Below are 22,855 nucleotides of genomic sequence, written 5' to 3'. Positions count from 1 at the left end.
CCATTAAGAGATCCCCTGTATAGATCTAAAAGTGCTCTGTTATCCTGCATTGTCAGTACATGTCCAGCTCAGCGCAGTCTGTTGGATTCTATCACACCCATTATAGTGTGTTGTCGAGAGAGGGTGTAAATCTCATAATTAGATCTTTTCTGCCAGCTTTTAGAGATAGGATCAAACCATGCACCAAATATTTTTCTATAAACTTTATTCTCAAAGACTTGCAACTGCTGCTGCTCTTTCTTGGTTATACTCCATGTATCAGAACCATACAGAAGTACTGGTCGAATGATTGTATTGTAGATAATCAATTTTGCATTACTTGTTAAAAACTTGGATTCCTCTCCTTCTGTCGTTCCACCATCCTTCTTCCAACATGATGTTCCAATCCATGTTTTGTTTTCTAATGCTACTCTTCACCAAGTCCATCCACTGCATTCTTGGTCTTCCTCGTCCTCTCTTCCCTGTCATCCATCCTTCCAGTGCTCGTCTTGGTAGTCTTACTTCATTTATCCATTTGACATAAACCATTTCAATATGTTTTGTTCCAGTTTGTCTTTTAATTTCTGTACTCCCAGTTCTTTCCGTATATCTTCATTTCTTATTCTGTCACTCCTTGTTTCTTGTACCATACTTCTCAGGAATTTCATTTCAGCTGCTTGTACTCTGTTATCATCTCTCTGAGTCATTGTCCAAGTTTCTGCTGCATATGTCATTATAGGAACGTAAGCTTTATACATAACTTCTTTAGCCTTCATTGGTATATCCTTGTTCCATACTAGTCCTCTCACCTGTTGATTGAAAGCACTCCCCAGTTGTTTTCTTCTGTTAAATAACAGTACACTTTCCAAGTATCTGAAGTGTTTTACTACTTCCAGTTCCTTATCTCCCACTTTGATAATTCCTTTTCCTTCCTTCTTGCCTCTACTAATCATCACTGTTTTACTCTTCTCCACATTTATCTTCAATCCCCATTTTTCAATATTTTTATTTATTGCGTCTAACTGTTCTTGTACCTCCACTTCATACTTGCCCCAAATCACCACATCATCTGCAAACATTACCTTCATTCTTCTTCCTACTTTAATCTTTTATTGCTGCCTTCATGATGTCATCCATCACCATTAAAAACAGTAAGGGTGACAACACACTTCTTTGTTTTAGTCCATTCTCAATTCTAAACCATTCTGATGCCCCAACTGTAGTCTTCACACTACTGTAGCAATCTTTGTACATTACATTTATCATGTTTCTCAATTCCTTGTCAATCGCTCATAAAGTAAAATGTCTTATTTGCATTCTTAATTCTAGCTTGGTGTTCCTGTTGCCTTTGGTTTTGCTAATCGATTAATACACCAAGGAATTTAAACTCCTCCACTCTTTTAAATACATATTTCCCAATCTTCAAAGGCAATCTGGCAACCTCCCCATGATTCAGTCTCTGTACAACCATGTTATGTGTCTTTTTATCATTTACCCATAAGCCAGTTTTTGTTGCCATTTCCTCTGGTTCCACAAATAACTGCCTAATTTCTAATTCATTGCAGCCAATAAGAACAATATCATCTGCATATGCAAGGACTTTATGTTGTCTCCTAGCAGGTACAAGAGCTAATTTACTGATAATCTTCTCCAGTGCAATGCAAAATAGAAAAGGAGATAGTGCACCCCCTTGTCTCAGACAAGTTTTATTCTGGAATGAACTTGATTTTCTGCCCTTGAGCAAAATACAGGTAACATTACACCCAAACACAGTTAATTAATTTTATGGGAAAGCCAAACTCCATCATGATGTTCCACAGCACTTCTCTATGGATTGAATCATATGCCTTGAAGAAATCTATAAAGAGATAATGAACTGACTCCTTGTGTTCCTACACCTTATCATTAATAGTCTTAATTGCAAATATGTTGTCTGAAGTGGATCTGTTACTACAAAAACCGTTCTGATAGTCCACAATAACATTTTCAGCAAATGGTTTTAAATGCTGTAAAAGAATAAAAGACAGAATTTTGAAAGCCGTGTTTACAAGAGATATACCATGATAATTTTAAAGTTCTTCCTTATCCCCTCCTTTATGAATTGAGACAATAAGTGATTCCAGCCATTCTTTTGGAATAACTTCATCGTGCCATATCCTTAGAATGATCTTATGTATGTATTTATGTAATCTTTCTCCACCATATTTAATAAGCTTGGCAGGAATGTTGTCACTACCTGAAGCTTTATTTTTAAACATATAATACTTTGTGTAATACCTCTTGATGTGATGGCTCTGGTATTTGTTCTTCTGACGGGGAACTAGATGGTTTACCAATACATGTTTCTGGATAAGCACAATTCAGCAAGGAATCAAAGTATTGCTTACAGTAATTTAATAATTTTCCCTGATCAGCAATAAAATTTCCAGACTTATCTCTCATAATACTCGATCTTGGTTGAAATCCTTTCCTAATTGCGTTGACAGTTCCATACATCTTGCAGATGTTCCTGTTTCTGTAGTCATCTTGGATTGATTCTATTTGTTGTCTCAGGTAGACCTTTTTCTTTCTACGAATTAATTTACTACATTCTTCCTGTTTTTCTCTGTATAGTTCCTCAACATCTACATACTTATTAGACTGCAGCCACTTATTATGCCATATTGCCACATCATTAACTGCATCTGGACATGCCTCATTGAACCATTTCTTATTCTTACTAACACCTTTTGGTATCACTTTCATTGCTACTGTTGTCATGATTTTTTTCACGTTATTCCACATTCGTTCGCAAACTTCATCATTTATTTCATCAATGTCTTAAATAGAATCTTCTCCCAGGATATCAAATCTGTTTGTAATTTCCACATTATACTTTAATCTTTCATTCTCCTGCTTCAGTTTCTCAGTGCCAACTTTGCATCTTTCCTTGGTGTGTGACTTACAAGAGGTTTTCAATTTTAACAGAAGCAATAATCAAATTGTGATCAGATCCTATCTCAGCTCCTCTGTAAGCTCTGATATCAGTTATGGAGCTTCTATGCCTGTTATCAATTAATACATAATCTGTCTGATTGGCAGTCTTACTGTCACACAAATACCATGTTTCCTTATGTATTTGCTTATGTGGGAAGGTGGTACTCCACACATTCATGTTTGTGGATGTAGCAAAATTGATTAGTCTAATGGCATTATCATTACTTTCTTTATGCAGACTTTCCCTTCCTATTGTTGGCACAAAAATTCCTTCCTTTCCAACTTTTGCAGTGAAATCACCCAAAATGATTTTGACATCATGTTTGGGTAATTTATCCCACAGTTTTAACAAATCCGCATAAAAGGAGTCTTTAACGTGATTATCCTCGTCATTTGTGGAGGCATGGCAGTTCACCAGTAATATGTTAAACCATTTAGAATGTACCCTCAAATAGCATAGTCTTTCATTTATATGTTCAAAGGACAGCACTGATGATACTAGTGAATTTTGGACACAAAATGCAGTACCAAATTCGTGAGGACCAGTTTCTTTACCACTCCTAAAAAGTATTTACTTCCCCATGTCCTGTATACCATAACCTAATAATATAGTCTCTTGAGTTGCAGCAATTCCCACTCTATACTTCTTCAACTGTTGACTGAGGATTTTGAAGGATACAGGTTTATACAGGGTTCTTACATTCAAAGTTCCTATTCGTAAAGCCGATTTCCATTGCAGGGTCATCATATTTTGATATCCAGTCTTATTCATCCGAGGCAAATGTGAGATATTTGTAACACCTTTTTTTTTTTATGCAATAGAGCCATCAACCCTATGTGCAACTTCCAACCTGGAGGGCCAGAGACTTTTCTGTCAGGGTTGCCATACCTTAGCCGAGCACTCCAAGTCTTAAGGCGCCAGGTACTCGTCCTCATCCCTTCTATTAGAATGGTTATAATGTATAGTATTTCTTGAGTTTTAGCAGATACACTTACTCAGCGTGGGTGCACCGCCCAAGGTTCTCAACCAGTCAATGCTTGAGATACCCATTCAGGTTTTTAATGGAGTGGTTTCCTGTTCCCTTCCTCATCCTATGCCATTGGCCATCTAGTGGCTCTTCTGTCTTTAGGAGTAGTTTCTCGCTCCAAGGGCAAGAGAGTGCCCTTCCTTCTACCCCATCATCCGCTCTCCTAGGAGGCCATTGGCATTTGGTAGAAGGTGGTCTTCTTATACCTGGAGATACTCGGTCCCTGAATTCATTAGCCACCTGTATATAATATATATACACACACAACCGCTGCCCCCTCTCTACCATTTGGAGGTGAATGTCAGGATTTCACAGTCATCGAAACTGGGATCAAAAGTCATATCCCAGTTTCTCTAGTTCATTAGAGAGGAGAGAGAGAGAGAAAGTGAAACTAAATATACTATCTGACAAATATTGTCTTAAGGGTGCTGTTCTGGAAAATTAACACTCTTAATCTTTCCTTGTTTAAGTCACTACCTATTAACGCTATCCACGCCTTTGCATCCTGGATGCTGTACTTCCCTCTTTGGTCCCTGCTGCACTCTGCTTCAAAAAAAAAAAAAAAAAAATGGGTGGGGGGGGTGGGGGTGATAATGTATTTTGTAAGTAATGTAGTTGTCTACTGGATCATATGGATCATAACTGAGCTACAGCTGTTAATTGCTATTCGTAGTTTCCCACCCTTACTATATGCTGCCTGTGGTAGATCATACAGTATGTTTGTCCCCTACCCTACTTGGATGCTACAAACATATGATTCACTTCATGTGACGGTACACCACACACCACTGTGTGGTACCAAAGTATCTTTCTTACTCTTAAAAACACACTATACTGTCATGGAGGTTGTATATTACTGATGATATGTAACCACGGGACTGGGGTGGATTTTGAATCATAACAGGCATTATTAGCTATAATGCCTGTTATGATTCCCATACATTCATTCAGATTGACATCAATCTTTTTTGTATGAATGCTACTTTGCCACATGAGAGCGCATTATTCAGCCACTGGATAAACCATGGTGAGGGTGGCAGTGCATAGTGCATCAGCTCTCCATGTAGTCCTGGCTAGTTTCTTCATGATGTTGTTTTGTGAATTGAGTTTCTGACTTGTGTTTTCAAGGTAGTTTTTCTATGTTAAAGAACGGTTTAAGGTGATGCCAAGGTATTTAGTGTTGAAATTATGTTTAACTCTTTGGTTGAGAGTACTCAACATTGAACTTTTGGTGAGCTATTTGGTTACACAGATGGAATGAGCATACTCCTGTCTTGGCTGAATTTGAGCAAAGTCTCCACTTCATGTAGAATGTGTCATTCAAGGTTCCCAAGTCATTGGAGAAAATGCTTTCCCGTTTTTCTAATGTGACAATTTGGACAGCAATATCTAAGTCGTCAGCATAGCAGAATTTCTTGCTGATGGTGTCAAGCAGGTCACTGGTGAAGAAATTGAAAAGAAGTGGGGCTAATACAGATCCTTCAGGTAGTCCATTTTTAACTGTAAATAACTTGCTTGTCATCAGTGTTTGTCACAGAAAGGTTCAATGACTGAAAGCATGTATATAGTCATATCAGTTGTCATGAAAATTCTAGCAGTCATAAATCATGTATACTTAGTTTCAAACATGGGGGCTCTGCTCTAGGAAGGATTGATGAAGAAATTCTTGAGCCATGTTTTCCCCTGCTTCCCAATATATCTGATAAATTCAGGGAAAATACCATCTAAACCTACCAAAAGCACTTATTAGAGCCAACTGACAAGAACGCTTTATGGATTATAAACAGTGTCACATGTGATTATGTTGTAAAACAAGATGCTGTGCATAATTTACCTGATCAGGATTTCATAAACTCAAAATTAAGTTATGTATCCATAACTGGATATTTGACAAAAAATATTTTTAGCAGGTAGTTACTTAATGGTGAGAAAGTGAAAGAGGTTACTTAATATATTCTGCAAGTGCTGGTTTGCTGTTTTGTGCCCCATGTAGACTGACTGTTTGGACTTCAGTGATTGTCACAGAAGGGTTCAGTGACTGAAAGCATGCATATAGTCATCCTAGCAAGATACCTGTGCTTCTCTACAGCTTTAAAATGAAAATTATTATTCAAAGTTTTACATTTTGGAGAATCCACTGTCAGCTGAGCCTGTAAAATATGTCCTCAGTTCATATGTCAGATGGTTTTGGGGGAATGATTATTTATTTTATAATCTACCATTCGCTTGAACCCCATACAGAAGAATTCGAATGTTTTAAAGCATATCTGATTTAACATTTAAAACGTAAAAGCGACTAACCTGTGAAATTTCAATTTTGTACGTCGAACAGTAATGGAGGAATGAATACTTTTTTAAGGGGTGAATGTTTTGAAATATTTATTAACATCTAGGATATAGAAGACAACCCTTCATAAAAAAAAGTTAATTTCGTGCCTGAAATGGTTTCAGAAGAATAGACTTTGTATTTTTGAGTGTCAGCTACCATCTAAACCTCTTAGCGGAGAAATGTTTTGAGGTATATGGTGGACATGAAAGACATGAAGGACATGAAAGAAGACCCTTCTCATAAAATTACAACTTTGTTCGCCAAACAGTTTTGGAGGGATGAATAATTTAGTTTACAGAGCTAACCTCATTTGAAACTTTAGCTGTGGAATGTTCAAAAATATTTCTATTTCACGCCTAGGATTTAAAACATGTACCGCTATTTGAATTTTGTCTTCGTATGTTCAACCATTTCAGAGGAAGGATTTTTATTTTTTTTCCGGATCTTAACCCCCATTTAAATCTCTGAGTGGTTAAATGTTTAAACCTTGTGTTGACATTTTAACTTTGTAATTCAAAAGTATATAAACGTATATTTTTTCATCATTCCTCATTCCTCAGTCAAAACCCCTTAGGAGTGTGTTGTTTTAAGTGCACTTCTTATTTGATCTTCATAAAAAAAATTCAACTCATTTTACACCCCGTTAAGTTGATTCCCTACCCCACAACAAAAAATGTGTGTTTGTATATTTTTAAAGGAGATTCCAAATACCAATTTTCACTTCTTTAACATCCTTTGATTTTGTGATATAAGTATCCTCATACAAAGAATTAAACTAATTTTTCTGAAAACAAAAGAATGTGTGTTTCTTTATTTTTAGGAAACATCTTCAGTTTTTTAGATATAAGTATACTTATAAAAATAATTCAACCACTTTTCAGTCCTTTTTACACCCCCTTTAAGTGGATTTTACAAAAACCAAAAAATATGTTTTTCCTTATTTTTAAAGGAGATTATAAAAACCCAATTTTCACATATGTATTATCTTCAGATTTTGAGATACCAGTATCCTAATAAAAATAATTCAGCCCCTCTTTCTGTCCTTTTTTCCCCTCCCCCCAAGTTATTAATCCAAAAACATAACCCTTAAATGCGCAGCATTGCATATGTGCAAAGGAGATTTTGTAAGCTAGCTATGCTTACTCTTTGAAAGTATGGTAATGTTATTTCCCTTTTGTATATTCTTAGAGATGTGCATTTGCATGTGCCATGGATGTAAAGTGGCTAGATGGCACTAGTGAAGCAGTAATGCTCTCTCTTTGTTATGCATCTCTGGATTCTATATCTTCTTTCACAAGGCAATGTTTGTGTTAGTTCTGATGAACTGTAGCATCATCTACTGGAGTGTAAAATTGTGTATTACTAAATGTGTACCTATTATTGACATTGGAAGTGTTTTGACCGTATTTGATACCCGTGGAGTTTGTATAATGACATAATTATATACTTTGCATATGTGCAAAGTTGCACCTATCGTAACTCATATAGAGGTTAGGATGTGCTGAACCAGTATTCAGTCTGTGACTTTCGCAGTTTTAGTGTGTTGTTTTACTATTAGTAGTAAAAATGAACAGACTGAGTTTCCTTGATGGTGGTGTGAAGAAATTAGTTACGGATGAGGATATTATGGCATTAGTTTGTCCATCTGAAAGTGAAGATGGATTGGAAAGTGACGATAGTGATAATGACCCAAGTATTCATGTTGATCAGTTTCTCCCAGATTCAGAAGATTCTGAGGAAGGTGAGAATAGGAAACAAATGTGTGAAACACACAGGACTGTTGTTTTGAATGCAAATGGAATAAATGCTAGTTCAAGTAGCACACACAGTTGTATATGAAAACAACGAAGTAATAGCACAGTCTTCAGGAAGTATAAATGCAAGTTCTTCAGGATCTGTATCAAGTAAAATACACAAAACTAACACTGTAAATAAAATGGAACGTAGGCCAGTTGTGTGGAAGAAAGAAAATTTTGATTATTCACAAAGAAACCGGGAGTTCGTTTGAAATTCAGTGTTGCCAGATGATGTTATGGATTTACAGTCACCATATCAGTTCTTCAAATACTTTTTTAGTGACGACATCCTAGCAAAGATTGCCTACGAGACTAACCTGTACAGTTGCCAAGTTGATCCCAACAAAAGCCTAAATGCAACACATTGACATTCAGAAGTTTCTGGGAATTTGCATTATCAGTTCAGTGTCTTCACTTACTAATGTGAGGGATTACTGGAATGAAGTTGTAGGTGTAGATACTGTAAAAGAGACAATGTCCCTAAAGTCATTTGGAAAGCTACGCCGCTTTTTACACTTCAATGACAACTCAAAGCAACCCAAATCTAGTGATGATAATCATGACAAGTTATATAAAATTAGTCCTGTACTTGATCAATTGAACAAGAAGTTTTTATCTGTCCCTATGAGTGAAAGGCTTGCAGTTGATGAACAAATGTGTGCAACAAAAGTAACACATCATATGAAAGTATACATGAAGGACAAACCGCACAAATGGGGATATAAACTCCTTGTGCTGTGTGGAGACATGGGATTTGCTCACAAGATTGAAATATACAGTGGGCAAGAGAATGATGCAAAATTTCGACTTGATGGTGAACCTGATTTAGGAGCGAGTGGCAATGTTGTTGTTCGACTTGCTCGTGAAATACCAAGACATGTAGGCTACAAACTGTATTTTGATAGGTACTACATGTCACTACCTCTAGTAGTTCATCTCTTCAAGCAAGGTATTTTTGCTGTTGGAACTGTGCAAAGAAACAGACTACCCAATTGTAAATTTCCAAGTGATCAAGAAATGAAAAATAAACCTCGTAGATTTTCGGAAGAATATTCCACTTGTATTGACTCTGTTGATGTTTCATGTGTTACATTCAAGGATAACTGCAATGTGACATTTTTATCAACATTTGTAGGGGAAATTCCAAAGACAGAAGTCATGCGATATGACAGAAAAAAGAAGGAACACGTTGAAATTGATTGTGCAGCTATTGTTCCAGTGTATAATAAACACATGGGTAACGTGGACTTGCTTGACAGCAACGTGGAAAGACATCACAACAAAATGAAGTCGAGAAAAAGGTATTTTCGACTGTTTTTCCACTTGGTTGACATAACTGGTATAAATGCTTGGATTCTGTACAGGAAAGTAAATGAATGTAATCAAGCAAGTGGTAAGCTTCTCAACCAGAAACAATTTCGCATTGATCTTACACAAACCCTGTGTAAAATTGGAAAAAAGAATTCTAGGCGAGGTGGACCAAGTTCAGATTTCGTTGAGGAACAGAAAAAAAGTTTCGAGGATCATCAATTCCATCGATTGACGTAAGGAAAGATTCTAACGATCATTGGCCCCTGTGGAATAAGAAACAATTTGTAAGATGCCTTTATGCAAGGGTTACACCTTCATCACGTGTGAGAAATGCAAAGTGAACCTCTGCTTGAACAGGGAAAAGAATTGTTTCAGGGATTTCCATGCTAACCAGCTGGAGTAGAGTGTGAATTGAGACCAACAAATCCAAAATCAATCGCTGAAACTGTTGCTTAACTTAGGACATTCATGAACTTGAACCTGTACGGTTATGTACTTAATTGCACAGCTTTGCATATGTGCAAAACAAAGGAAAATACTTATATGTTGACATTCATTTTGAAAATATAATTTTTGTCTTTTATTTGGTGATTATTTATCATAATTGTGACTGAAAATAAATACATTTTTGAAATTAAAAAAATTGCACATTTAAGGGATAAAGTATGTGTTACTTTATATTTAAAAGAGATTTAAAATTCCAGTTTTCATGCCTGTAACACGTTTTGTTTTTGAAATATACTCATTTTAAAAATTCACCCCCTTTGTCACTCCTTCCCGCCCCCCCCCCCCCCTTAAATAGGTTTTCCATAAAAGTGTTTCTTTATTTTTAAAGATTCCAAATAACAATTTTTATGACTAACATCTTCAGTTTTTGAGATATAAGTATCTTGACAAAGGTATTCAACCACTTTCTCACCTTTTTTCACCTCCTTAACAGGATTTTTCCTAAAACAAAAAAAAACAAAAAACAAAAAAAAACATGTTCGATACTGTACATATGCTCATTTCAAAAATCTACTGCCTTTAACACTTCCCCTTACGTGGATTTTCAGAAAACAAATTATTGCGTTTTCCTTTACTTTTACAGGAGATTCCAAATACCAATTTTCACATCTGTAACATGTTATGTTTTTGAGATATACTCATTTTAAGAATTTACCCCTTTTGCCACTCCTGTTCATTAACCCTCCAGTAAATTTTCCAAGAACAAAAAGTATGTGTTTCTTTATTTTTAAAGGAGATTCAAATACTAATTTTCATGACTTAACATCTTCACTTTTTGACATATAAGTATCCACATGAAAGGTATTCATCCCCTTTTTCACTTTTTTTCACCCTCCTTAATAGGATTTTCCAAAAACAAAAAAATACATGTTTCTTTATTTTAAAAGTAGATTCCAAATACCAATTTTTATGTCTTTAATCTGTTCAGTTTTCGAGATGTAAATACACTCATTTTAAAAATTCACCCCCTTTTCACCTTATTAGTGACAAAATATCCAAAAATTCTCCCATAGTGAGTACTTACATTGTAATATGAATGTATCCCCAAAATGTAATTACTTTATGTCCAGTAGTTCTGGCTCGGCGATGATGAATCAGTCAGTCAGTCAGGACAAGTTATTTTATATATATAGATTAGTGATCATGAAAATTCTAGCTGTCATAAATCATGTAATTTATACTTAGTATCGAACATATGGGCTCTGCTCTAGGAAGAATTGATGAAAAATGTACATCTCTTGCTGATGAGAAGTTTAGATACTGGGAGAAGTAGCCTACTAAAGAGAGTAGTAGCTGCAGCGAAATACCGGGCGAGTTGGCTGTGCGCGTAGAGGTGCGCGGCTGTGAGCTTGCATCCGGGAGATATTAGGTTCGAATCCCACTATCGGCAGCTCTGAAGATGGTTTTCCGTGGTTTCCCATTTTCACACCAGGCAAATGCTGGGGCTGTACCTTAATTAAGGCCACGGTCGCTTCCTTCCAACTCCTAGGCCTTTCCTATCCCATTGTCACCATAAGACCTATCTGTGTCGGTGCGACGTAAAGCCCCTAGCAAAAAAAAAAAAACTGTAGTGAAATTGCTAAGCAGCCATGCACTTACATATAAGGGAAGTAATACATATATTGGTTCTCCCATAATAGTCAATAAATGATGACTTAGGAATTATTAACCAAGTTTGACCCTTTTTGTCCAAATATATTTCACACCTTGGTAATGCAGGTAAGGGGGCATACTTCATACCTATCAGTAGCAATTTATGACTAGTTTTTGCTATCACGGGGCGAAGAAGTTGTAAGAGAAATACTGAAGCAACTGAAGTTATCAAAATATTATTCAGTAATAGTAGATTCAACATCACTGCTGACCCCAAGTGATTGGGGAAAAGCCAGGAAGAAGCAGGAGAAGAAGAGTAGATTCAAAATGAGCTATGTTGCATATTGACCAACTAGTACTTGTTTTAAGGTACCTCGGTGCTGGTGTGCTACTGGCGAGGTTTCTTCTCCTAATCCTAGACATAAATCCAAAGAACTTGCAAATGTCATTTACTGTCTGCTAGAAAAATATGCCATTAGCATTGGAAATTGCCAGGGACAGTCCTACAACAATGTGTTCATATGTCTAGCCCATATAGTGGTTTATAAGGATGAATTAAATCAGTCAGTCCTTTGGCTTCATTCATCCCCTACACTGCTCACACTTTGAATTTAGTTGGCCAATGTGCTGGAGTATGTTGCAGAAAAATCTCACTTTCTTCACACTCTTCAGAGACTTCATGCTTTTTATTTTTTATTTTTTTATCTACCCACTACTGGGAAATTTTAAGTAAACATTTATTGAAACCAGATCACTTAACACTAAAACAACTATCTGATACACATTGGTCTGTGACAGAAGTAGTATGTCATAGTCTTGACTGGAACTGGAATGAAGTGATGTTTGTCCTAAAAACAATACAGGAAGACAACTCAGAACAACAAATTAAGCAACAGCAAGCTAAAGATTTACTAAACAGGTTGGAATGACTCAAAACAGCTATAATGACAACATTATGGAGTGCAGTTCTTTGAATATTTAGTGCTACAAGTGCTAAACTCCAGTCTGTCCAGATAGATCTTGACATTGCAGTAAAGATATATTGCACTTATTGAATTTGTTATCAATTCTCTTGACATGTTTGTTTCTCTAAGGAAGTTACCATAAATAAGTTTGGGTTATTACAACATGACAATACAGTGAAGCAAAATATCAAAGAAAAATGCTACCTGATGAATCCTCACAAGTTACTGAAGTGGACACACTTGAACTAATGGGTCATAAAATGATTTTGAATTGAAACGTATCTCCCAATTATGGATTAACTGAAGGTAGAACTAGAGAAATGATAAGAGGCTTATCAAGAACTTGAGTTTTCTTTCTTGAGAAAGCTGATGGTTATTGATCCTAACAAATGTGAAAAAACCTGCAAGATATGAGTCATTCAAATGTTGAAAATACATTCACTTTTTCGGTTTGTTGATGAGTGTCTCAGCCACTCACGGCAATTTTAGAAATAAGTGCTCTAATACATGAATAAAAAATGAAAGGTGTGTCTTCCAATTTTAAATCACCAATAAGATATTACTCTGCATTCCTGCCACCTGCTCCACCACAGAACAATCCTCCTCAATAGTCTGAGTGGAGAATTACCTTTGTTTATCAATGTCCAATGAATGTTTGAATGCTGTGGCTGTACTCTGCATAGAATCTGGACTGGTAAGAGGTATGGAGGATTTTTTTTCCTTTTCCTTTCTTACAGTTTGCTTTACATCGCACCAATACTGATATAGTGACAATGCGATAAGAAATGATTAGGAGTGGAAGGGAGCAACTGTGGCCTTAATTAATGTACAGCCCCAGTATTTACCTGGTGTGAGAATGGGAAACCATGGAAAAACATATTCAGGGTTGCCAACCATGGGGTTCGAATGCAAGCTGATAGCTACATGACCCAAATCATGCAGCCACTTGCTCGGTGAGGTATGGAGTACAATGACATTATAATCAAGTTCATGGGTGGGGCAAGCTCAGTGGAAGGCACTGTGATCTGGTTGTAATCATTTAAAAGGTAAGTTAAATTAATTTATAAAAATATAAGATAAATTTCACTTTAATAGCTTTATTTTGTAGAGATTAGGGATTATTCTGAAATAGATTTAATTCATGCTTATGAGAGTTTGAATTGCTCTTTGCCACACAACAGGGGTGAAAAATAATGACCGACCAGGGTTGCTGAATGAAAAAATTTGGCTCTTTGTACTGTGCACCCAATCAACAAATAATTACAGAACTAGGTTGCTTCATTGACTTTGTTACATTTTTATTCCTAGTTATGTACCAGCTTTCAACATTTAAAAATCTTTATTTGCTGGCTGTGTCCATTGTTGGCAACTTGTACATTTGTGATGTTTATGGTTATTATTTGTAGTAATTAATAATTTATCTCTCTAATCAATCATTTTTATGATGTGTATAGTGTTTTTATTTGAATTTTATGGATTTTTTGTATATATTTTTCTGTACTGATACTTTGTAACATGTTACTTGGCCTACTATAAGATATGATCTTCCATGATGTTGCACTGTGTTGGCATTATGAATATGTTGACACTTTAACTACTATTCAGTACCCTGTGCCAAGATGATATGAATTGGTCAGAGTGGGTTCCCAGACTTCTATAGCAGCTAGAAGGCTAGGTGGTGGCGCCAGTAGCGGTTTGCCTCTCTCCCAGATTAGTATTTTCAGGACTTGCATGGTGTGACCCAATGCAGCCATTCTTTCTTCTGACATTTAGTAGTAACTAACAGTCACCGAACTTTGCCCTTCTTCTTTTCATTGAAAACAATATCACGTTTCTTGGTAGAGATGCAAATTGTGGTTTAGTCAAATCTGAAGCTACTGAGATAACAAAACATCCTTCCAAGTTCAATCCCTAATTAATTACTAGCACCACCTGTTTTGAGTACTAATAGTTCTTTTCCTGTTTCAGACATTTCTAGTATCCTATAGCAGTGGATTTTTACACCGTAACTGGCAAGGCCACTGGTATCCTGTGTGTACAAATGCAGACATGTGGGCAAGAAATGCATGTGAAGCAGAAGTTGGTCCTTTGGTCAAGTAAGTTACAATTTTCTAGATTTTACAAACAAGTATTATGTAGATCTTATTGAGCTAAAAGCTTCACCAGTGCTATGATGAATAGTGCCCATGCACTGAAGGTTGCTAGTCAGTGAACTTTCGGAACTTGTACACACATTGTTATGACTTGCAAATACAACATGGGCACAGTGGGTCCAGCAATAAATAAATAAATGAATGAATGAATGAATGAATGAATGAATCTCAGAAAGGAAGGTAGATTTCAGATATTGTTTGTCATGGATGTAGACAGTTTAGTGGTGAGACACAGGACACAGTGCATTAAACTAAACTAAATATTATCCTTTCTGCACTTATGACACAAATGGACCTTTCCCTTATACAGAAATGTTGAATATCCTCCTGGTTTTCCAGTGATTTTATTACCCACTCCTGATATTAATAATAAACAACATTTCCTTATCACAGTTACAGCTCTGATGTAGTTATAGCATGTAGAATACAGAGGATCTACATAGAACTCACTGCATATGCCTATGTTTCAATATAAACATCTAACCCTGGACATAATGTGGACGTTTTATAAGTGCAAACATTTGACGAAACTCGTTCCTTCTTCAAGTAGAGCTGTTAAAATGCTCTGTATTTCCTTACAATTATTGTGGCCACTTTCCGCTTTATAATTTCAGAGATTCTCTAAACAATATCACCCGAATTCGATACTAAGATCCCTTATGCAAGTTGACTGCCGATCGCTTTTCCAGTACTTGGCTCTAATTATCGCAATGACGGGGCGTTAACGCCAAGATCCATAAATATGCCCTAGTTGTCCTTTCCTGAGATACAGTTTATTGAAGAACGCTTGATCAAGGATTTAGCGTTGATGGGACTGAAATTTCTGGACGGTTGATACAGGAAATTGTTTCTTCGAGGAATGGATAATGTTGAATTTTTAAAACGTGATTTAATTACGATGCTCGCGGGACCACGTAATTTGAACGCATGATCTGGGAAAATGTAGGTTCCGGGAATGGATAATTGAGGTTCCACTGTACTTTGAGTTTGATGATGGAAGCAGCTACCTAGACTTCTACATGACCTAACTTTCAACATTTCTCTGAATACTGTGGTCAGTGTTTTTAAAATTCCACTGTCTCTGATGTATACAACTGTCAGTAGTTGTCTACTATCTATTTACTATATGATGCAAGACTAAACTGTATGGTTTGTTCCAACATTGTATGTATGTATGTATGTATGTATGTATGTATGTATGTATGTATGTATGTATGTATGTATGTTCAGTCCATCAGCGATGCCGCTGGTGGGATCCTCAACAGCTCTGCCATCAGCTGTCATAGATGGCCTAGGCATCACTGAAGAGGCGTACTAGGGAAATGAGTGAGGTAGTTTCCCGTTGCTTTCCTCACCGAGCCAGAGTTGCTATTGCATATCAGTCTGCCAAGCCCATTGAAATGCATACACCAACCGAAGCTATGAGCAAGATTTTCACACCATTCATAGCAGGGACTGGCTGCATAAGGATTGGCATTACTAGCATCGCTAATACCTCAGTCACTTTCATATTGTCAAAGCCAGAGACAGATCTATGAAAGTAACAAAATTGCTCTAGCCTATACCAGAAGACATAGTGCATTGTAAACACTAGGTCCTGCCAGCAAAGGCATTCCAACATTGCACAACATTCTAATTCATTTATTCAGCTGCTTCTCCCTTTTCAGGCCCCCAGATGCTACCCCCCTCCCATTTTGGTACTGTAATTTGGAAACATTGCCATATATGATCTGAGTGGTCAGTGTTATTTGTCTCCAGATCCTGTACAACACTGATTTCATCCATGAATGGCTGAGTTGTTTGTATCTTTTTAACTTTAAACCATTTGATCTTCTTTAGCATGCTGATGTTGATGTAGGTTTAACTTGTCAGTCAGAAGTGTATGCTGTGATGTGAGAGGTTTGACTTTACAATCAATAAATTGTTTCAGCTGGTCATAGTTGCACAGGATGTCATCAGTCTGGGTACACATGATACATTCTTCCATTTTGTTGAAACTAATTTGAGTTCTTGACGTTGCAGATGAGGTCTTGGGCAAGAATTATGCTGATGCCATTCCACAGGTTGTTTTCACCATTGTAAAACAGTTTGTACCCACGGCCAATGTTTATGGCTTTGTTTCCACTCTTTCATCTGCTGAACAGCTGTAATATCCATGCCAGTATACATTCCATGTGTCGATACTCAGCTTTGGAAATGTGCTCACCACCTTCCTGTGTCTTCAGGATTCAGGCCCTAGCTTTTTCCTCACTTTTATGAGGAGGATGTGTTGTATTCTCACAGTCATTTCTATCTGGCAAGAGTTTTACGGCTGGTTGCTGCCTGATGCCAAGGCAGATTGATCTTGCTAACCAAGTCCCAGATGCTGTTATCGACCCCACTGTTGAGTTCGCCTGCCACCTGGCTAACTGCTGGTACTGGAAGTTAGTGGAGTCCCATTGACCTCTTCTGAATAATAATGTTATTTGTTTTACACCACAGTAACTACATTTTTATGGATTTCGGAGATACAGAGGTGCCAAAATTTAGTCCCACAGGAGTTCTTTTACATGCCAGTAAATCTACAGACATGAGGCTGACGTATTTGAGCACCTTCAAATAACACCGGACTGAGCCAGGATCAAACCTGCCAAATTGGGGTCAGAAGGCCAGCGCCTCAATAGTCTGAGCCACTCAGCCCAGCGGCCTCTTCTTTGCTCATTCCAAAGTAGCTCCATGAAACCTCCTGAACCTGGGTTTGGGCCCTCTGTATTTATAAAAATAGGATCAGCTGATTCAGGCAGTATATGTATCCTCTTTTTCTTTCTTTGAGGTTAAAAACATTTATCACCGGGCGAGTTGGCCGTGCGCGTAGAGGCGTGCGGTTGTGAGCTTGCATCCGGGAGATAGTAGGTTCGAATCCCACTGTCGGCAGCCCTGAAGATGGTTTTCCGTGGTTTCCCATTTTCACACCAGGCAAATGCTGGGGCTGTACCTTAATTAAGGCCACGGCCGCTTCTTTCCAACTCCTAGGCCTTTCCTATCCCATCGTCGCCATAAGACCTATCTGTGTCGGTGCGACGTAAAGCCCCTAGCAAAAAAAAACATTTATCTTCTATTATTTAAATGATTTCAAAAAATTTGGAAATTTATTGAAGATCTCCCTTGGTAAGTTATTCCAATCCCTAACTCCCTTCCTTATAAACAAATATTTGCCCCAATTTGTCCTCTTGAATTCCAACTTTATCTTCATATTGTGATCTTTCCTACTTTTAATGACACCACTCAAACTTATTTATCTACTAATGTCATTCCACGCCATCTCTCTGTTGACAGCTCGGAACATACCACTTACATGTAATGAACTTCATGGTGGTCCATATTGAAAATTGTATATTGTCTTGAAACAAAAAGTTTATCAAAATGGTCAACCTATTCAATACAATACATTCATAAGAATGTTTATAATTTATAAATGACTCTGAAATTCGGACACACTGGGTGAGTTGGCCATGTGGTCATGGGCAGGCGGCTGTGAGCTTGCATCCAAGAGATAGTGGGTTCGAATCACACTGTCGGCAGCCCTGAAGATGGTTTTCCGTAGTTTCCCATTTTCACACCAGACAAATGCTGGGCCTGTACCTTAATTAAGACCATGGCCGCTTCCTTCCAACTCCTAGGCCTTTCCTATCCCATCTCGCCATAAGACCTATGTGTGTCGGTGCGACATAAAGCAACTAGCAAATTGGGACATGTTGCGCCCTACTTGTGGGCATCTTCAGCCTAACTTTCATCCTCAAAATCAAATGTTATCGGGATCCCGATATTTTCATATTAAACCATCTTAATAGCTAAAATAGTACGAGTTGAAAATATGATATGTCTGTTGTTTTACTGACAGGTGAACAGTTATTTAATGGAGTTCTTGAAACAGTCTTTAAAATTAATTCATTAAAATATCTGGTGATGACACCTATTAAAATATTATCTTGTGGTTAGGTACCCTCCGTCTTGTAAATCAATGTTTAACAAATAAAGATACATTAACACCTGATATAAAATAAACACCACATTAGGTCATTATGTACAGTCACAGGATAAAGTGATTTAAAATAAAAGTTATCTGGATGTTAATTAAAATGTTACCGAGCTCGATAGCTGCAGTCGCTTAAGTGCGGCCAGTATCCAGTAATCGGGAGATAGTAAATTCACTTAAGTGGGGAGCGTGAAAGGAAGTGAAAAAAGTTGAATTCTTTTTCTGGAGAAACTTATATCCCAAAAGTGAAGGTTACAGACGTGGAAATTGGTATTTGGAATCTCTTTCAAAAATAAAGGAACACGCATTTTTTTGGGTGGGGTGATACCAAATTAATGGGCAGGGGTGGGGTGAAAAAGAAGTTGAATTATTTTCATGAGGATACTTATATCTCAAAAACTGAAGATGTTACAGACATGAAAATTTATATTTGGAATTTTCTTTCAAAGTAAAGAAACATGTAATCTTTTGTCTTTGGAAAATCCACATAAGGGGGGTTAATTATTTGAAAAATTTGTTGAATTCTTTGTATGAGGATACTTATATCTCAAAAACTAAAGATGTTACACATGTGAAAATTTGTATTTGGCATATTTTTGGAGGCAGGGAGTGAATCAACTTAACAGGCTGAGGTGAAAAAGGATTTGAATTCTTTTTATGAGGACACTTATATCTCAAAAACTGAAGATGTTAGAGGCATGAACATTTGTATTTGGAATCTTCTTTCAAAGTAAAGAAACACATGTTCTTTTGTTTTTGGAAAATCCACTTGCGGGAGTGAATGAATTGAAAAATTAGTTGAATTCTTTGTATGAGGATGCATGTATCTCAAAAACTAAAGATGTTAAAGACATGAAAATTGGTCATCATCATCATCATCATCATTTCCCTTTATCCAGCTGTAGCCGGGTAGGGGCAAATATGGTTCCTCTCCACTTTCTTCGGTCTTTCCACCACTCCTCCTCCAACACTGTGTCCCAGTCCAGGTTTCTTTCTATAATGCTGTGTTGGATGGTATCCTTCCATCTTAATCGTGGTCGTCCACGGCCTCTCCTTCCTTGGATTTGCATTTCCATCACCTTTTTTAGCATTTTTTCGTCGCTCGTTCACTGTATGTGCCCAAACCATCTTAGTCGGCTCTTCTCTATTCTATCATTCATTTTTTCCACTCCAATTTCTTCCCGGATTTTCTCATTCCTTATTTTGTCTCTTCTACTCTTCTGTATCATACTCCTCAAGAATTTCATTTCGGCTGCCTGTATTCGACTCTCATCCTTCTTTGTCATTGTCCAAGTTTCTGCTCCGTAAGTTGTTATGGGTACGTAATACATCTTGTACATAGTATCCTTTGCTTCCATTGTCACATCTTTGTCCCATAACATATTTCTTACACTATGATAGAAACAACTTCCAGCTTGACCGGGCGAGTTGGCCGTGCGCGTAGAGGCGCGCGGCTGTGAGCTTGCATCCGGGAGATAGTTGGTTCGAATCCCACTATCGGCAGCCCTGAAAATGGTTTTCCGTGGTTTCCCATTTTCACACCAGGCAAATGCTGGGGCTGTACCTTAATTAAGGCCACGGCCGCTTCCTTCCAACTCCTTGTCCTTTCCTATCCCATCGTCGCCATAAGACCTATCTGTGTCGGTGCGACGTAAAGCCCCTAGCAAAAAAAAAAAAAAAAAAACTTCCAGCTTGAATCCTTTTACTAATCTCAGCATCCAGTCGAGCATTCTCCATTAATTCACTCCCCAGGTATTTAAACGTTTCCACTACTTCCAGGGGCTTGTCTGCAAGTCTAATCTGACTTTTCCCTTCTTTCTCCCCTCTAGTCATAACAAGAGTTTTACTCTTTTCTACACTTATTTTCAATCCACATTCTTCAATCTTCCCATTCACCACATTCAACTGTTCTTGAACCTTCCTGTCGTCTTCTCCCCAAATCACAATATCATCTGCAAATAACATCATGTTCATTTCTCTTCCTCCATATGCTGCTTTTGCTGTTCTCATGATGTCATCCATTACTATTGTAAACAGGATTGGTGATAGAACACTTCCCTGTCTCAGCCCACTAGTTATTTTGAACCAACTTGTCCTGCCAACTTGTGTTTGCACGCAACTACAACATTCCTTATACAATGCCATGATCATTTTTATTAATCCCTGTCCAATTCCTTTTTGCACCAGACTGTCCCAAACTTTCGTCCTAGGGACACTGTCATATGCCTTTTCAATATCAATGAATGTCATCACCATATCATTCCCATACTCCCAATGCTTTTCCATTAGTTGTCTCATAATGAAAATGGGCTCTATTGTTGACCTTCCACTTCTGAAACCAAACTGATTTTCCTGTATCTGCTTCTCAACCCTCAACCTTATTCTACTTTCCAGTATCCTTTCCATTATCTTAGCAACATGAGATATTAGAGTAATTCCCCTGTAGTTCTTCAAAACTTTCTTATCACCTTTCTCGAAAATTGGGATGATTATTCCTTTTTGCCAATCCTCAGGGACCTCCTTATTCTCCCAGACATTCCTGAGAGCCCGATATGTCCACTGCAGGCCTACAGCTCCAGCTGCCTTTATCATCTCCATTGAAATTTCATCTATTCCAGCAGTTTTTCCATTCTTCATCTTTCTTACTGCCATTTCAATTTCATTCATTGTAATTTCTTTATCCATTTCTTCGTCAACTAATTGCCTTTCCTGGTCGTCCATTGAATGACTGTCATCCGTTCTTATGTTCAGTAGCTTCTGAAAATACTCTCTCCATCTATTTCTTATTTCTTCTGGCTTTGTTAAAATTATGCCACCTTCATCCTTCACAAATCTGGTGTTTACTTGATCTCTCTTTTTGTTTCTTAAGATACCATACAGTAATTTCTTGCTGCCCTGCGTATCATCTCTCAATGTCTGTGTGAATAAGGCCCAGCTTTTCCTTTTTTCTTCCTCCACTACTTTCTTGGCCAAATTCTTTGCCTCCACATATTTTCTTCTACTTTCTTCAGTCTTCCATGCTTTCCATGCCATTTTCTTTTCCTTCACTTTAATCTTTACCCTATCATTCCACCAGTGTGTTTCTTTGTCTTTCACATTTCCTGATGTTCTACCACAAACCTTTTCTGCACATCCAACCAGTGCTTCCTTAAATCTTTTCCATTCCTCTTCAACATTCCCCACCTCTGTCCTGGGTACCTAGGGTATTATTTCCCTTTGAAATTCTTCTTGTATGCTTTTCTCCTTCAACTTCCATACTTTAATTCTTTTCTCTCTTCTTAATTGGGGTTTTTCAATCTTTCCAACTTTCAATTTTCCTATCACAACTCTATGATCTCCACCAAAGGCTTCTTCAGGCATGGCTGTTACATCTACAAGGTTCTTCCGGTGTTCTTTCTCTATGATTATATAATCAATCATGGTCTTTGTCCGTCTGTCTCCCCAGCCATACCTTGTAATCTTCTGACTGTTCTTCTTCCTAAACCAGGTGTTTGGTATTTGGAATAAACAAACACGCACTTTTGGGGAGGGGGAATCGGCTTAATGGGTAGAGGAAGGGTGGGGGGTGAAAAAGGAGTTGAATTACGTTTATGAGGATACTTATATCTCAAAAAATGAAGAAGTTACAGACTTGCAAATTAGTATTTGGAATTTCCTTTAAAAATAAAGAAATGTGTATTTGTTTTTTTTTTTTTCTTCGGAAAATCGACGGAAGGGGTGGGGTTAAAAATAAGTAAATAAGGAGTTGAAATAAGTTCATGTTTAAAAACTGAAGCTGTTACAGACATGAAAGTGGTATTTTGAATTTCCTTTCAAAATAAAGAAACATGTATTTTTTGTTTTTGGAAAGACCACTTAAGGCAGGAAAGGGGTGGAAAAAAGTGAAGGAGAAGAAGAAGTTGAATTATTTTTATGAGTATACATTTATCTCAAAAACTGAAGGTGTTACAGATGTACAGATATGAAAACTGGTATTTGGAATCTCCTTTAAAAATAATGAAACATGTATTTTGTTTTTGGAAAATCCAGTTAAGGGGCTGAAAGGAATTGGAAAAGCGGAGTACTGGTATGTCTACATTATATGTCAAAAACTTCACATGTTAGAGACAAGAAACTTGGTATTTGGAAAGTCCTTTAAAAATACTTTGGAGAAGGCACTTAACGCGGGGTGAAAAGAAGTGAAAAATAGTTGAATTATTTTTA

General features: G+C 37.2%; 1 protein-coding gene across 1 annotated transcript in view; it reads left to right on the top strand.

The window, feature by feature from the left end:
- The window catches only part of ndl (serine protease nudel), a 437,329-nt gene that overhangs the window by 148,980 nt on the left and 265,494 nt on the right, over positions 1-22,855 (top strand). The window contains exon 7 of the mRNA XM_067138020.2: positions 14,453-14,580. Within this exon, the coding sequence (XP_066994121.2) occupies positions 14,453-14,580 (128 nt within the window). The remainder of the gene's footprint in view (positions 1-14,452; positions 14,581-22,855) is intronic.

Source organism: Anabrus simplex, chromosome 1 (assembly GCF_040414725.1).
Source record: "Anabrus simplex isolate iqAnaSimp1 chromosome 1, ASM4041472v1, whole genome shotgun sequence".
Taxonomy (NCBI): domain Eukaryota; kingdom Metazoa; phylum Arthropoda; class Insecta; order Orthoptera; family Tettigoniidae; genus Anabrus; species Anabrus simplex.
The sequence above is the reverse complement of the archived record's forward strand: the minus strand, read 5'-3'. Positions and strand labels throughout refer to the sequence as shown.